Genomic DNA, 18,084 nt, shown 5'->3' with positions numbered 1-18,084 from the left:
CGTAATTCGTGGCTCGGTTCGCGTTTAAGTTCGCAAATGTATACGTACCATTATACATCAAGCCATAGTGATTAAGCTCCGTCGCACGTCGCAATACACGCAGACCACTTTCTACACTTAGTAAAGCTTGTGTCCTAATCCTACATCTTATACTGTACCTACTGCTGACTGCTGACTGTTGCCTGCAAGTAGCTTGTCTGTAATCTGCCACATTATAAGTGGTGCTCAGTTCCTATCTGACGATCAACAATTGCGCGACTAAATCCAGGATTAAATCCAATCCACTCGGCTGGAAGTAGCCAATTACTTTCCAGCGATTTGTAGGAAATTACTTCATAAATGCGTTTTACCTATCATTAAGTAGTAATCCTTCAGACCCATTGTTAATGTTATTTATTCTCTAACCGTTTGAATGTCGAGTCCATTGTTCGGAAATCGAGCTAATTCGCCGGCTATTTGTTGAATTAAATTTATATTCACAGAATATAAAGTATTGGCTTTTCGCCCCAATAAATCGAATTGTTAAATGTGCCTAGCGAATAAAATCAGTCGACATTTTTGTGCCCTTTAAATGTTTGTTGTTTTGTCGGCGAACAATTATTATTGCTCGATTCGATTATTCAGTGGATAATGTGGATTGAATTTTAATAATCCCTGTTTTTATAAAATTATTTGAATTTATTTTTTTATTCAAGTTTATGGTATTATTCTGATATATTTTATTAGTAAATTCATTGAGATATTTTAAGGTTGTCCAGAATTATGGAATTAAATCACGCGTAAAAACATGGCTAAGGCACACAGTGAGGCTCACATCACCAAATCATATTTTATTAAAAAATATTATTTTAATGTATCAATAAAAAAAAATTAAAGTGGCTTTCGACTGTATTACGTTGTTGTTGATTTTTAGAGTTGCGCTTGAGTCAACTTGATTTATTTTATTGTCAATGCTCGGTTTAGGGGCGTTTACACAGGAATACATAGGTACTGCAACTATATGTGTATGTAACTATATATGGAATCCTCCATGTATATATTGATATATATATATTTGTATAAATGTATGTGTATGTGTAAGCATATATATGTACCCGCCTCAGAACAGAAATCTTCCAGTGAGGCGGGTTACTTTTCATGTTTGTAATTTTGATCATGTTATTGCAATAAACGCCCGGGTTGCCGGCAATTAAAAAAAAATTATACAGTATTACACGTAACTGAACTGCCTCAGTCAGTACCTTACAATCTTTTGTATTTATTTAGTGATCAATTGAAGATATACACTGACTCGGCGTAATTAATGTGGTTTTTGGACCGCCTTTCATCAATTCTGGGACTAACTACCATTTGTATTCTTCTTTGCCCAGAATAGTAATGGAGGGGAACAATTATACAAAGTCAGTAGACGTCTTCAAATTGTCTTTAAACAAATATAAAATGTTGTCAATGAAGCAATTCAGTTATGTGCCATAAATAATGTATATTTATTAATATTTATATGCAAAAGCCCCGAAGAAGGGCGTTAATTAATAAATAAATTTCATCGGAGGAGATGTATGAGTGTATAAAATGTAAGTTTATTTCTATAACAGTTGATTACCATTCGCAAGTTGATTATCACGATACTTTCTGCGTATTATGTAAATTTAAATGCTGATTATTACGTTAACGTCACTTACTTCGTAAGTTAAGTAAGTAGCTTTGCTAATAAAGTGAATTTCTCAGTTTGCATAAAGCATGCACATTATTATCTTGAACTGGTTTCAAGTTTGTTGATAAACAAATCAACTAAATGCGTGATTATTTACTCGGAGTGTCTTGCAAGAACAGAGTCGAGTATATATTATATTAATTCATATTAGCCGGTGTCTACTTTTTTTTTTTTTTTTTTTTATAGTGAATACCTCACAAGAGTCCCAACTGCTCCCGTCTGGAGCCAGTGAGACTATGGCATCCCCAATTGGGGGATGTTGTGAGGCTGAAGGTAAGTGGGTAAGGGAAAGAGGAAGGTGGGGAAGTACCTGGCTATTCAGATCTAGTCACTAAACACGGCTAAAGCCATTTGGAGCAACGTTTCAATTCTGAATGGTGGTCTTACACCAGGGCGATACTGGTAGTATCTTCCACTCTGGAACGTGCCGCAAATATACTATATATTATTTTAATTAATTAATTGTGAAATAACAAAAATTAATCAAATAAAATTTATTTGCGCACGCCGGGTTTGAACCCGCGACCTTCGGAATGGGAGTCCAATGCGTTACCACTGGACTATGCCGGCCGTCAGTTCTTATTCTTATACTTGTTCTTATTCCGTGATTAGATTTCCCTCCTCCTAATGGGCGAGCATAACTCCCGCGCGGGAGATTTATCCTCTCCCTGTCTTGCTTGGTGCTGTGACCTCCTCTGCTGACCCCGACGGGGATGATGATGAATGGTGCCACTTACATCACATACCTACTGGTCACTTTCTTACTTACAACCCTTGGAGTGCCAGGGGTAACATGCCAATGCCAACCAGTCGTACTCCCTCATAAATTATTTTCGTGATAACTTACTTGTTTATTCGCTAAATAATAATGTTTTTGTAAATTGTACCGTCGTACCGTATAGTGTTTTTATATATTTACAATTTTTTTTTGATTTAATTATTTATTGAACGCCCGTAAGTCTTTTATACACATGATACAAGTCGAATAATACACAATAATGTAGAAATGTAATATGTAAGTAAGTACTTAATATTTTTCTTTTTACTTTGTAGTTACACTATCGTAAAATTTTCATAAAGGAGTACAAGTTTACAATTTGTTTACAACATGTATTTATCTTTTTACTCCCGTTAAATAGATTTTTTCCATATATATTATATAAAATGTATTCACAGACATAAACCAGGAAAAATGAAGAAATATTTTTAATTTATCTGACTTCGACCAACTTCATTTTGCACACCCATTTCACTAAATAATTCGGCTCTATTTGCCTATTATAAAGCCAACTTATACCGCCAAATTCGAGAACTAAATATATCTACAACATCGGAGTACATATTTCCCTAATTTTGAATTCGTTTCATAGGCGCGTAATACTGCGACGTTTTAGAAGAATTGCGACAAAAATATGGTAGGTACTGTCTTGCCTGCCTGCCTATGTAGTTTACGTAGGATAGCTACTTATATTTAGAGAAAAGTTTTCTTTCTTTAATTCTATAAAAAATATAATATAATGAAGATATACAATATTGTTCTTAAGGTTTATTATAGTTTCCAGCTAAATAAGCGTTTTTCACTATAAATATAAGTTTTACGAGGATTTCCTTTAAATAAAAATACATAACTATGACTTTTGAAATCGGAATCGGAACGCTCTATTTCACTGATAAATAAACACATTTTTGACGAAACGACAGGATAGAATAATGTAAAGATGCATTATTTTCTTGCCAAGCGAACAAAAAACATTTTAGTATGCTGCGAGCATTTTCAAAATCCATAAAATAGAGTAAATTGGGGTGAACTAGGAAATCCACGGTGGATTTCTTGGCATACTAGGGGTTAAATGGAAATCTATAACCTTCATGCAAACATCAGCATTCAATGTGTGCTGTTTTTAGAACCTTTGCTATTTCTGTAGAATATTTAGACTTCAGGCAATTTATAATCAAATTTTGAAGCTATTTGTAAAACTGCGGAGTTTTTATGTTTCGTCGTGCTTATCAGTTGCGTATTACATTTATATCGATTGCTTTCAATGGCGTATTGCATTGATTAAACTAACACCAACTACTTACTGTCGATAGTGGATAATCTATGCATCGTCGTAGGTACATATTGAATTTTTCTCAAGAAAAAGCTTCAGCACAGCTGTACCCCCAGTTCCTACTTACTGAAACAGTTAATCTTACTATGGTGCTGTATATGAAATGTACAATGTACATGCCATGGCTTCGTTATCACACGAAAAAGAGAAATAATTTAGGTCTAGGAGGGTTAACCACACTCCCAAAATATTGTAAGTTTGATTTTTTTAAATTTTGTTTTCTGGTGATGTATTCCCAACAGAGAAGACCACGGTCCATATACGTTCGAAAGCTCTAACGTCACCTAGTTAGGTACTAACCAGCACCTTCTGGTAAGACAGTAATCCGGCTGGCGCACGGCAGTAGCAATGGTAGCAATGAGCAGTGAGCAGCGCCCAGGGAGCAGGGAGCACATCCTTGACACGAGCGCTGGATCGATCGTGCCGCGCATTCCCTATCAACCGAAGCTTTTAATGTTATTGCTGACTGGCAGCTCGGTTCCGACAGCGACAGGCGAACAGTGCCACCGCGGTCAGCAGTCAGCACCTACGGACGTGACATCATCCGAGCACGAGATTAACAACACTTTTAATTTAATGCCTGCGTGTTGTCAATGTTTACCAAAATGTATATATCGACCCTTCCTCCGTGATATCGACTCACTGCACTGCGCAGTGGTCATCGAAGTAAACCGAATAATATAAAAGTATGTATAATAGGTATTATAATAACTGACCCTTTTCGTATGCGGCAGCATCTGTAAATATGTAAATACCTATATGTAAATATGTAAATACCTATATGTAAATACCAATCATAGCTGAAAGATTTTCTGTAGGAACTTTCCAAGTGTTAATTGGTGAGTTGAGAAGTGATGAACTAAAGTTCTTTAATTATTTTAGAATGTCTATCACTTCCTTTAACCATCTACTGGAAGGGCCCGTTCCCACTTCCGTTTTAAAAACGGAGGCGGGTCCCGTTTTAAAATCGGATGCCCTAGCGGCTGTAGTGGAAATATGGTGATGTTCACACTTGTCCGACACGATTTTAAAACGGATCCGGCATTTTTTGTCTTTTGTGACGTCGAGGCATCATCGGTTCATTTTACGAAATAACACTGCAAAATGTTGACTTGTGATATGAAAACTTGTAAAAATAGATGTGAAAAAGAGAATAAACCCAATTGTCGTATTACATTCCATAAGTAAGCATTATTTTATTTATTTTAAGCTTATTCACACCGTATTATATGGATCAGTTTTAGAAACATATACTATCCCATCACAATGTAGCGATTCTCAAGTGTGCTCATCGTTGTTTACTGGGGTAAGTAAATTATGAAACATTTGTAAAAGTGTCTTAACTAAATACTCTGAAACTAACTACGACTCTGAAAATAGAAGCTGCCTTACTTTGCCGAATTTGGACTTCGCAAATTAGTTCATAACGTGGCGAGTAATTTGCGCTCCCATGTAAAAATGTCTATTCATTCAAAAGCAGATTTTACTTTTAAGAACTAAATGGTGATATTATAATGCGAGATGCCTATTTACTGTCAGATTGATTTATTGACGAATCACAGTCAGCCTTACCCCCTTCGTTCTTCAACAGTTGATTTTACCCCTCGCCATTATCTTCTCGTCTATTAATTCCTATGTCTGTGGTTTCCGAGTATCGCTGTAATGCTGTATCCCCTATTGCTAGTTGCTGCGGTGCCTGTAGAGGTACAAATAATATACTCCCGTTACTAAAAGCTTCGTTTTGTTCTGTCTATTTCTACTACATGTGTCGTTTATGAACAACAGTGACAGGTAACAACTTACAACTGAGCTTTCAGCAATACGGAATTGTTTAGTAATTGTGCAATGGAATTGGCTCGATCGAATCTAAACTTATTATTTCAGTAGTAAAGTGATTCGCTTAATTGCGTTTCGTGGAAAAAATACCTACAATTATTTATTTTATTTTTTAATTGTATGATTTGTAGAAATCCATTTAATATTACACATTTAAAGTAAATCAAATTTTCTAATGTTACCACTTGTTGTACTAAGTAGTACCTATGTTGAGAATACTCTCATCTTCCTCCATGCATCTCCTGAGATATTGCGCAACGCCATCTACAATATTATATAAGAAACCTAAAAAAGAATGCAACAATTTCGGCGTAAATCTGAAAGCAAGCAACCATTACTAATAAATTTTATATCTAATACCAGGACGGCTATGTTTGTTACTCTGTGCGTTTCCAACCTACGCAGCTAGGTGCTGGTAATAAAATCTTTTTAATGTATCGTTGCACGGGATTAGCATTTTTAATACTCATTGAAAGCTTCATGCTGCCGAGAAGAGACGTGCGCTCCTTTTTGCTTTGGTGCGTGGGAGTTTTATGACTTATTGTATTCCTGCAATTATTGTTTTTTTTTTGTATTGAACGTCTGACTCTTTCGAGACTAATCTAAAACGGAAATGCTCTGTGATAATATAACCCTACATAGTCAGGCTGGGAGTTGGGAGTTGTTATTGGGACTCAGTTCGGAGAATGTAGAATGTAGCGTATTATGTACTTTATAGGCAGACTGATGATTTCCAAAGATTATCTGTTAAATATAAACAAATCATTTTCAAATGAAGCTTTCTTTCCACCACCAAATCGGCACACGGTTCATCAATACCTAGCTTGGCAAAATATTATAAAAATGTATTCAAGTGGTACTAATTACGAGTAGCTTAGACTGTTTTCACTGCATTATACGGATTTTCGGAGCCCATAAAATACACACTTAATCAATAAGAAATAAAAAAAGTAATTCTAAAATATTATTTTTCCTATTAATTTTACTATCTGCTAGTCCAAATTACATCAGATATGTCATATTAATATTTAACATTTTAGAAGTCAGTCTTCCTCTTGAATATAGAATATCGTAAAGCATAACACGTGTGGGTACAAAACATACTTTGTCTGGTGTATTTAATTCATGTTCATTTGGTGTGTGACAAGTTCCACTCGCGGTGAACTTCGGTGACCCGCTGCAATAAGTGCCAAGTTCTTTCATTCCTTCCTGTCAGACCGCGACTTAACTCCCTTGTACCTAATTACTCAAGTCAAACAGAGCAACAAACAAGTAGTTTGCAAATGTAAAAGTTCCCGTCTCTTTCTAAACAAGCTCAAATGCTCCGCGCGGAGATAAATGCATCGTGCCATGTTCACTCATTTAGCTTTGTCTGGGTGAGCATTTATGAAGCAGATAATGGATTGACATTGACCTCAGATTTGTAATCTGTAATGACTTGGTTCGAATACTGTCTGTACTGGACACATTCCCCTCTAAACTGCATAATCGCACTACCCTAAGGATCCCGCTCGATTCATAACAAACTACATTTATAGCCCTAGTATTTAGCTGTACCAAATGTAATGTGGAAAAATAATATAGTTGAAACTTAGCTAAAAAAAACTTTTTATGGTTGTGTTTCTACCATGACCCAATCATGTTTGATTATGTCTAAAGGGGATCGAAATGACAATCCAGACTCCTTCAACGGAAGCAATCTTCCCAACATGCCTTCCATTGATATGCTTCCTCCTAAGTGACCAGTTCAGGCACGGGGCTCCATCGAGGCCACATTCAAGTTAGCCTCTCAGAAGCTGGGCGTATTGTACAGTTGTACAGGCCCCGCAGATACTGTCGACCCTGAACAGATCGCAAGTGCACCCCACTGTTGAATTTAGCAGCCACCCCTGTTCTGGAGCCCCCTAGACCCCCTAGAAAAACCCTAGACTCAGTGCAGAAACGGGGGGTCCATTTGACAGGCGGTTTGCAATCTAACACTGAGTTTAACACATCGGCTGTGGAACGATTTGCCGGCCTCTATGTTTCCTCCCTCAAAAATACCCTCAACACAGCATCCCCAGACATGACATATGTCCTAAGGGAAATTATTTTCCTCGGGGCCTCCTGTGTGGAGTTAAAGATGTGGGAAAAGCAATCGAATGGTTGTAAGACGGTAGAATTATTACATAACTGATCAATCATCAATTGTTTCTCACTTGTCTCAAATTAGGGACTTATGTATTAACTACCGTTTACCCGTTTGGTAGAACTTAACATTTTAAACTTAGATAATTTACAGAAAAAAGACTAGTGCTAATTTATTAAGAATATCTTCAAATTATTAGTAATTCCGGTTAAACACGGGATTGCAGGCCTTACGAATGTATTTACAGGATTCCTGATAAAGTTTTTTTAAATTACGAATATTTTATGATTTCGGACACGTGTTCATGAAAATCTGAATATTTTTGCATCACAACGAAAAAATTTTATAGTCATGATATATAATCAAGGCAAATCGATAACACATTTTTAAATCAATAAGGCCCGTTTATTTATCGCGAAGTCAAACATCGATTTCTCTCCGCGTGTCACGTTACTTGCTCGTCTAACATTCTGCAATTATTTATACTCTTTGTATTTTTGGATGAATAAATATGTTTAATTACCTCACCTCGTTAAACATTATTTACACTAAATACAATAATAATACGGGATTATAAAAAGCTTTCGTCTCTTTCTCGATGCTGAAGAATTGCAGTGGATTAAAACTAGAGTGAGGAGCTCAAGCAATCTTCTCACGGCTTCAATGAGATCTTGAATCGCTACAAGTACAAGTACCTAGAATACTACGTGCTTATATTATGATTTCCGTCGCATTGGACCGCGGCGGGAGCGCGGGTTATGTTGGACCGGTCCAGAGCGCGGGTTATGTTGGACGTTTAACCGTTCTTACGGTATTTTTGGATATCAATTTTATTTTATTCGGATCGGAACATTGAGATGAGAGTTATATTTATACACTGAACGCATTATTAACTCGGATTGTATTGGTAATGTTCAATTAACAGTTATGTATTAAATTCTACATTCATGATTTCTTTATTAGTTTTGTAATTTAAAACACGTTTATTAGTCCGTAAGGGGCTGGTGGAAGATAATCGTTAGAATTAATATTTTATAAAGCGCAGTTTTTGTGAATAAATATATCAAGAGCACCTTACCAGTGTATTAATTGATTTTGTTCATAATTCTGCCTCAATATAGGTTCGGCAGTGAGGCAGGTTAGTGAGTCGGGTTATGTTCAACTTAAATATACCTGCTATTATTGACGGCCTCCGTGGTTCAGGGGTAAGGCTTTCGACTAGCAATCCGAAGGTCGCGATTTCAAATCCCAGCGTGCGCAAGTAAATTTTATTCGATGCATTTGTGTTATTTCACAATTCATTCATTTAAAATAATATATATTATACTTGTGGTACTTTCCAGAGTGGACAATATATTCAGAGTATCGCCTTGGTGTAAGACCATCATTAAAAATTGAAACATTGCTTGAAATGGTTTTAGCCGTGTTTGGGATCATGGAAATCTTAATACCCAGGTATTTCCCCACCTTCCTCTCCCCATTTCCTTCAGTCTCACAATACATCTCAATTGGAAATGTTATTGCTGTGCCATTTTAACTTTTTTTCTATTACTGTTGTTATATACCGTATGTTATCTTGAATAGTAGGTATGTGTGTTAATATTTCTGTTATGTTTTTAATAAAAATAAATAAATAAACTAACACCCATGAAACTAACATACATGATTAATCCAAACTTAATCTATCCTTCAACTTTCCTAACTAAGAATATATTATGCTATTGAGAAGTTGGTGACTTACAACTAACTAATAACAATGACTAACTAACAACTTAATTGTAAGTACTACCCCATTCATCAAATTAGGATGATTAATCGATTTTATAATACCTATATCAATTATAACTTGTGCGCATTTAGCATGAAATATCGTGCTTACTTAATTACTTGCATACTATAAAGACATGCTTTGAAATTGTATACAGATGTGTCGCTTTTTTATATTGTAGCTATCTCTATGCCAAAACAATAATCCTATTTAGGTTGTCTCGCGGTATGTGTGAGTATAAAGTGAACAAACTAAAACGTTCCTCTACAGTCATGAAGTGCTTTAAAGTTGTAAAGAGCTTCTGGAGGATTGGAAGTTCGATGGCTGACGCGGTAATTACTTTGTCACATTTCATTTTTTGACAGATTAAGAGATATATAACAACATTATCATCTTAAAAAGTGATAGCATGCCGATTTCCTGATAAAATATTCATAACATCATGACGGAATGCCACAATATTAGTATTACAATATCAATATTTGTCTCGCTTCAATAGCTATTATCATAGAGATTAAGCGTTAACAACGTCGTCTCGCCTCAATAATATGAATGTAACTATCTCATACAGATTATGTGGATAACAACGTCATCTCGTCTCAATAATATGAGTGTAACTAGGTAAGTTTTTAGATTTTCACGGCCAAAAGCAATTTGTTGTTTGTTTTTGGGGTGTTATGCCGTGTTGCGCTAACTCCTTCTTTAGCCGACGTTTCGGATCTACCGGATCTGCCCTGATGATGGACACTGCAACGATGTCCGAAACGTCGGCTAAAGAAGGAGTTAGCGCAACACGGCATAACACCCCAAAAACAAACAACAAAAATGAGTGTAACTATCTCATACATATTATGTGGATAACAGTGTCATCTCGTCTCAAGAATATGAATGTAACTATCTCATACAGATTATGTGGATAACAACGTCATCTCGTCTCAATAATATGAGTGTAACTATCTCATACATATTATGTGGATAACAACGTCATCTCGTCTCAATAATGTGAGTGTAACTATCTCATACAGATTATGTGGATAACAACGTCATCTCGTCTCAATAATATGAGTGTAACTATCTCATACATATTATGTGGATAACAACGTCATCTCGTCTCAATAATGTGAGTTTAACTATCTCATACAGATTATGTGGATAACAACGTCATCTCGTCTCAATAATATGAGTGTAACTATCTCATACATATTATGTAGATAACAACGTCATCTCGTCTCAATAATGTGAGTGTAACTATCTCATACATATTATGTGGATAACAACGTCATCTCGTCTCAATAATATGAGTGTAACTATCTCATACATATTATGTGGATAACAATGTCATCTCGTCTCAATGATATGAATGTAACTATTCTCATACATATTATGTGGATAACAACGTCATCTCGTCTCAATAATGTGAGTGTAACTATCTCATACATATTATGTGGATAACAACGTCATATCGTATGAATGTAACTATTCTCATACATATTATGTGGATAAAAACGTCATCTCGTCTCAATAAAATGAGTGTAACTATTCTCATATAGATTAAGCGATAACAACGTAAATAGTGATATGAATTCAGCTGGGGAGATTTCTATCACCTTCCCTTACCAGTTTCATAAGTTTCCTACGACGAAAGTATTTGATTTGGTAACCGTATTAAACAGAACAGTGACAAAACAAAAAACGTTAAAAAAATAGGTTCGGCTAGTTTGGGCTATGTTTGTTTCTTTTTATCAGTTTTCTTCAATGTTCTGTTCTCGTGGAACCGTTTTATTTAACAATAAAACGAGTAATAATATTCATGATCACAGTCGAGTTTTACACCCACTCATACCATCTCTCGTTATGCACACACACACAATAGGTGCATACTCCCCATCTGTGTGATATCACATAGTGTTTAATTGGGGCGGTGATTGTTAACATGGATTCGCTTCCTGGAAGTCTCACCATAATGCTATTTATTATATATTTGATGCATTGTATTTTAGCAAGTTTTAGCGGAACAAATTTATGTAATAAATCAGATGGTTAAAGATAAGTAACTAGTTTAGTAATGGAAGAACTTTAATAATGCCTTAAATATTGAACAAATACCTGATACAGGTCTTGTCTTGTCGGTTGGATTAATATTTAGAAATTTCTTGGAGCACGATGACGGGAGCTGAACATTTCTAATTGATTTGGTGTAGAGAAATCAGTGCGGATTTCGTGACGCCATGTTTAAAGGTTTATAAACACATCTGAAGGCGTATCGCTCGTAGCTCCTATGTAACCTCTCCCAGTTCCAACAGTTTGGTACATCTGCATATATAACAATATAACGGATCGACTGAGAAATCCTCACCTCTCCCAATATCCCATTAATATGCAGTGAATACGTGTTCCCGCAATTCCAGACTTGGCGAGACTTTTATCTATCCATTTCCGGCCCGCAGATTCCCCCCGGAAGCTGCACTCTGCCCGAAACACGGTCATATCCGCTGCACTCCACTTCCGGTACCTGCCCCCGCCCCTGCCGGGCTTTATCTAATACGCCGAGTACTTTACATCGATTATGGAAAGGTTTATACTCGTAAAGCCACTGGGTGCCAACAACCACCCTTAGTCCCCCCTTACCCGCAAATGCTCAAAGATACTGGGTGCGTTGCAACGCTTCCCAATTATTCAAAATACAATTGAAATAAATAAAATAATTATTTTCACCTAGCCAGTGTTACCTAGCAAGTATCTACCTACTTATAAAAGTAAACCGTTTAAATTTGCACTCGTTATTTAGGCATGTGTACACTTTATGAAGTCCACATTAATATCCACTCAAGCTATTTTTGGCACATTATGGCAAGTTTGCAAAAACGTTTTGAGCGATCGCTTGTGTCATATTTGTAGAACCTAAAAATATGGTATAAATTGCGAAATCTAGGTGGATTCATTGGCTTTAAACCGCAAATATTGCTAAATAAATAATAGGTAAATCACTCGAGTGGATATAGGTACATTGTTTATTGGGTTAATTGTAAGATGTGGTTTACCCTTTTTAGGTAGGTACATCATTTTTTTTTTTCCAAATGTCAGGCTTAAAAGGGAAAATCATCGTTATGTTTTTATCAATCCGCTAAACTAAACCACTACACAAGCTAGGGTCTCTTTAAAATGATATACTTGTTCCTACCTCTCGTTACATTGTCCTCTGTAGAAACTTTACAAGATGATCGCCATTGCTGTGCTTCTTGTGTCAATGTCAATAACGAATCGTGGTAGAATCACACTGAGAATTCTTAGTTTAGTATGTTATACAAAGCCTGTTAAAGTAATACGTAATTATTATAACCAATTTGAAAGTAAAATGATGTCGCTAGTTTAAATAAAACCTGGCAACCTCAGACGGATTAATGAAATTGATAATCTGTTCAGGAAAGGATTTCGATATTAAATGTTTCATCAGTTTAATCAGAAGTAAGGCTTCTAAGGTTTATCTGTTCAGTGATGCTGACACTGTCTTCAGCGATCATTTGGGACTTGGAGATTTATGCTCACTCAAATCATACCAAAAGAATTAGGTTCTGCATCGGGTGGCGGCATACCTATCATACACACACAGAAAACTTACTGACATGAAATACTGTTCTTGTATTAAAAATCTGGACGAATTATTCGTTTTCCTGTTAAAAATGGGACTGCAGGCCTATAATGAATGAATTGAAAGAGGTCTTAACAAAGTATCAGTCAAACGCGAATGTTTTATGAGGACGGCGGAATACGTGTTCATACTGATGTTGATACTGTCTCTGATATGGAAAAGAACACGTGTTTTCGATATAACCCCGCCCTTCTGAGATGCAAGTATAATATTATCCGGGCATAGATTCGATGTGCTGTATCTTCAAGATAAAGAGATTATAGTTTTTGCTATATGTTTCCGTCCCTCCACGTACCGACGATGTTGCCGTATATTATTAGAGAAGGTTCATATTCAGTTTACAGTAGGAAGCTCCCTCCAATAATAGTATAGTATCGTTGTTATTATCTGCTATCTACGTGGTGTGTATAAAGAGCGCTGATCGGTTGAGCGATCCGATCGCTAACGAGATCCGACCGCGGGTCTGGCATTGAACGCCGCGACACTGAATTTAAAATAGCGAGAGCCTAAGGCCGTCTCAAGGAGCGAGCACTACATGCAGTACCTACTGCCTAGTACACGTACAGTACCTACTGCCTACCGCTACCTGTCAGCAGTACCCGCCTCCGACCTAAAACAATGGCATTTTGAACGCAACTCTTGTGGAGTGTGACTAAATTGAATCAATTAGCGACAATGTTTTTTTTGCATGACCACATTATGCACAACCTAGGTGACAGAGCAGTATCCCCGCAGGTCGCGAATTCAGGAATGGGCATAAATGTGCCAAATAAATACCAAACTAATTACTTAACACGTTGTAAACATAAACAATTTCATAAAAAACCTAGAGCCTGGTCAGTGGAACTAACAGAATTGATCGCAGAGTTGAATTTGACATTTGTGATAACTAGCTATCCAAATTCGTATTTAATATAATCCGGGTCCATAAACATAACTCTTCCTTCAGACTCTCTTCAATTATATTATTATTTATTTATTATTATTATAAATTATCCCCTAACATTTTCGCCCAGTGAGACGTAGATCCCCGGCTCTATAACAGTGCGATCAAGAAAATATCTCGCGAGGAATATAATAAAATAATCCATTTTCTCGTGTTCTGCTTTCCTTTTCAACCGACGTATCTACCCACGGTGTTCAGTCTATAATGATGTATCTATGGCGAATTGCGAGTGCACAGCGCAGTCTATAATAGCGGTGTATCTATGGAATCTACGAGGGTTTGGAGCTTGAACAAATAGGTGTCACCCGAGCGCCGTGCGGCTGTAAATATTGGCGGTAAAGTAGCCGTGGGCGGGAAAGCTGAGGGATTTATGTCTGCCGCCCCCCTCTGTCCCGTGGAAACTTTTTGGAACGATTTGTTGGTAATTTTTAAGACTGCTAGTGTTCTACTGCTGAAGTTATAAAATTATAATATTATTGCAACTAAAAAGGATTTTGTGTGCACATTTAAATTTTCTGTTGTGATGTTTTCGGTTTTTTTCAAAGCCTGGAACACTTTAGATTTTTGAAAACGGAAGTGGCGCCCCCTGTTATTTAAAAAAAAAACATAGTTTTCAAGCAACATACTCGATGAGCAAATGTCATAAATAAAATTTACAAACAATTGGAATTTCTCAGTTTCAAAAATTTTACACAATTTACTCAACAATTTTCCAATTTACCCGGAAGTATTTTTTTCAAAAATTAGTCAACATGGATAATTTCCCAAACTACCAAAAAGATGCGTTTTATAAAAATTCCCCGAACCATTTTCCATCGAAAAATTTTCCTATTTTTTTCCATTTCCATTCCATTTAAGAAAATCAAAAATTTACAAAACTTCGAACAACAAAACCAAAAAGATAAATGTCTAATCTTACACAAATAATGAAAATTTCAAAAATAAAAATTGAAAATAAAAATCTATGAACCTAACTTGATATACGATGATATTCCTGTCATATGTTGTCCCAGACAGTTTGCTGCTAATGAATCGCCCGATACTATTTTTCCAAGGAACCGGCTATTTTTGGAATCGGTTCCTTTCGGCTTTAGATAAAATTCGAAAATTAAGCTGTGCCTATGAACAAAAATGGATTTATATGTAAATGTACATGGTATGGTAATCTTTAAATTTCAGAGCTCTCAAACTGATGTGGTTAAAATAGCTGTGAAGTATTCGACATAAACCAAATGCTTTAAGACACTCGCAGAAAAGTTCCACACTGAACTGCGAGCACAGACCTTTACTATCACTCGTTTTATGATGATTGCTTAACGACCCGTAGGATAACGGGCTTAGTAGAATATTTTTCTATTTAAATATTTTTCATTTGCATAGAAAAATGAATAGGTTCCTATGTTGTCACGTCTGATGTCACGTCTGATGAGCGTCTGATGAGCGTCTGATGAGCATGGACTCTTGTCAATCACCAGGGCTATTATGGGGCTAAGGCAAGAAGACATAATGTGTAAAAGCATTGAAGAACCTTGATCATGTTGTCACGTCTGAAGGTGTTTTGAGAGTCCGCCAGCGGTGAGCAGGTTGCGCCGGGTAGAGATTCGTCGGATGGAGTGCGCGAGGCCATCCTCAATTAAACAGCATCCATTGAACGTTTAACGGAACAATGATGATTCATCTTTGTGTCACCTCGACAGCATGCTTGGTAATCCAGCGTAGTCTCCAAGGAATTACGCTTCACAAATAAAACCATTTTTTAATCCAAATAACCGATTGTATATTTTCATCTCTTCAAGCCACAACACTCGAACAAGCACAGGCCGATCTCACACAGGAGTCGAAACGTTGGTTATGTGTTTTGTAAATTTAAACGGAAAGTCTCCAAAGGATAAGTTCAAGGTATCCGCGCGATCTTTTTCTCAAAATTTCAATCTCCATTTTTTCTCGCCTAACGCCACGCGCACCGCGGAATCGTCCTCCCGCGTATTGTTCCCAATCTACCTACCCGCGTAATTTTTGCTCGCCCGTCAAACCGATCGCAGGGCAGCCACCCGAAAAACTCTCAACAAAACAGTAATCAGGCACTGCCGTGGCAATCCAAACTTGCACAATTCTTTGACGTTACAATGTGACTAAATTTTTGCACATTTTACACATTCTAATAATTGCTGCTGTACTTACAAAGGGGCAAAACTCTACTATCAAGGAACTTGACTAAATTAGGCCCATCAAAAAGTCGCCTGCAGGATCTAGCAGCCAGTCATTATTATTTAATGTGCCATCACACAATTTCTGATGGCTTGAACCAAAACCTTAGGAAGTTTTGCTTGAACCCCCAGTAACTTTGTTATGGCGAATAGTTCTTGCTCTGTCAAAATTCATAATAATTATTATAATATATATGTGCCTACTTATATTCCAACTTTTCTTTCACATCTTCGACATCTTTCTGGTAGGTCCCCGGCGTCTTATTTCATCCACTTGCGCGACACTATTTTTTCGTCTATCCATTAATTTGCATTCTACCTAGTATGTAATTGTACAGGGTATTACCACACGTACGTCTTCTGGATCGCCATATCCACAATCCACATTGAGTGAAAGCTCTTGGATGGAAATGGTTTGTTCGACGCCATCTACCGGCGGCCGTCTGAGCTGAGGTCCCGGCAACGTGTCGCTATCAATCTGTCATATAAATGGACGAACGAGGAATAACATCACCGTCTCCGCGGCGGGCCACAGCTAAAGGGATGGTTATTCCTTATTCATGCGAGTTCCAAACAAACAAACCCTGCCGACAATGGTTATGCTAATCCGCCACACGATTATGCATTGCTCCCAGACGCTTTTATAGCTTTTATTCTGCAGCTCATTCATCTGCGTTCGGCCAAATTCGGCTCGTTATTTCATCATGGATTTGGTTGCAATTTTTGTTTTCGCGGAAGCGATTTAGAGATGTGTGCCTATGTTTATGAGGTATTATTTATTTTTGCCCCCCCCCCCCCAGTAGGCTTTTACAAGAAGTAAATATAAATTAAAAAGTATTTCAGTTTTGAAACTTTTATCAAGGTATTTGTTGTACATTGTGACAATGGCAAAGCAAGTACATGGTATTGATTTATAAAATAAATGAAGTTACAAAACGTTTAAATTAAGTTAAGACTATGTCACCCTCTCTCCTCTTTCCCTACAATAATAAAACCACACGTGTTCCGTTTGTCGCTAGTTGCATGCGGTTTTTCCGACGAGTTTGTTCACTTTAATTTTATTTTATTTCTTGCTAGAGCAATCCCGTAGAGTTACAAACTCATTTTAGGGCGGGAGGAGTTAATAGGTACAATTTTAAATAGGTATTATGATATCAACATTATAAGTTTCACTTACAATACAGTACAAACACAGATAGAGTTTAAATGTTTGCTCCCTCCTACGACATGTCTACTTCTTCCTCCTCAAAAAGATCCTTCACACAGCATCAAGGTATCTTCTAATGTAAAAAAACACGGAAAAACTTACAAAACGCATTTCACATATTTTTTTAAAACAGTTGTTGGTTTACGTTTTATTTTCTACAGAATCTACAGCCTCATTGTAAATTTTAGTTAAATTGAATCTTATTAGTATTTTTTAATTGTTTTGTGCTTTTACCGTAAATAAATAAATAAAGCGCTATGTCCTCTGAATCGTTCATTGATTAGTTTTCGTTTGTTTGTTTGCAGGTTACTACCAGCCCGCGGGCCCGCTGATCTCGGCCGGGCCCCTGCACGGGGGCTTCAAGGGCGCCGAGGGGGCGGCCAGCGGGGCCCCGCCGCCCCCCCAAGACCCCTCCTACTCGCGCTACCAATACCCCCAGCCGCAGCAGGTAACACACATGCCTATTACTAGAACTACCAACCTACAACTAAATAATTATACGATATTATCAATCAATT

At 36.9% G+C, this 18,084-nt stretch overlaps 1 protein-coding gene across 2 annotated transcripts in view; it reads left to right on the top strand.

The window, feature by feature from the left end:
• Positions 1-18,084, top strand: part of Hers (Histone gene-specific Epigenetic Repressor in late S phase) — a 579,029-nt gene that overhangs the window by 543,753 nt on the left and 17,192 nt on the right. For both annotated transcript variants that reach the window (XM_089642361.1, XM_089642362.1), the window contains one exon: positions 17,872-18,014. In XM_089642361.1, coding sequence (XP_089498487.1) covers positions 17,872-18,014 — 143 coding nt within the window. The remainder of the gene's footprint in view (positions 1-17,871; positions 18,015-18,084) is intronic.

This window comes from Hesperophylax consimilis, chromosome 18 (assembly GCF_061612785.1).
Source record: "Hesperophylax consimilis isolate HC1 chromosome 18, BYU_Hcon_1.0, whole genome shotgun sequence".
Taxonomy (NCBI): Eukaryota; Metazoa; Arthropoda; class Insecta; order Trichoptera; family Limnephilidae; genus Hesperophylax; species Hesperophylax consimilis.
This window is presented reverse-complemented; position numbering and strand designations above follow the sequence as displayed.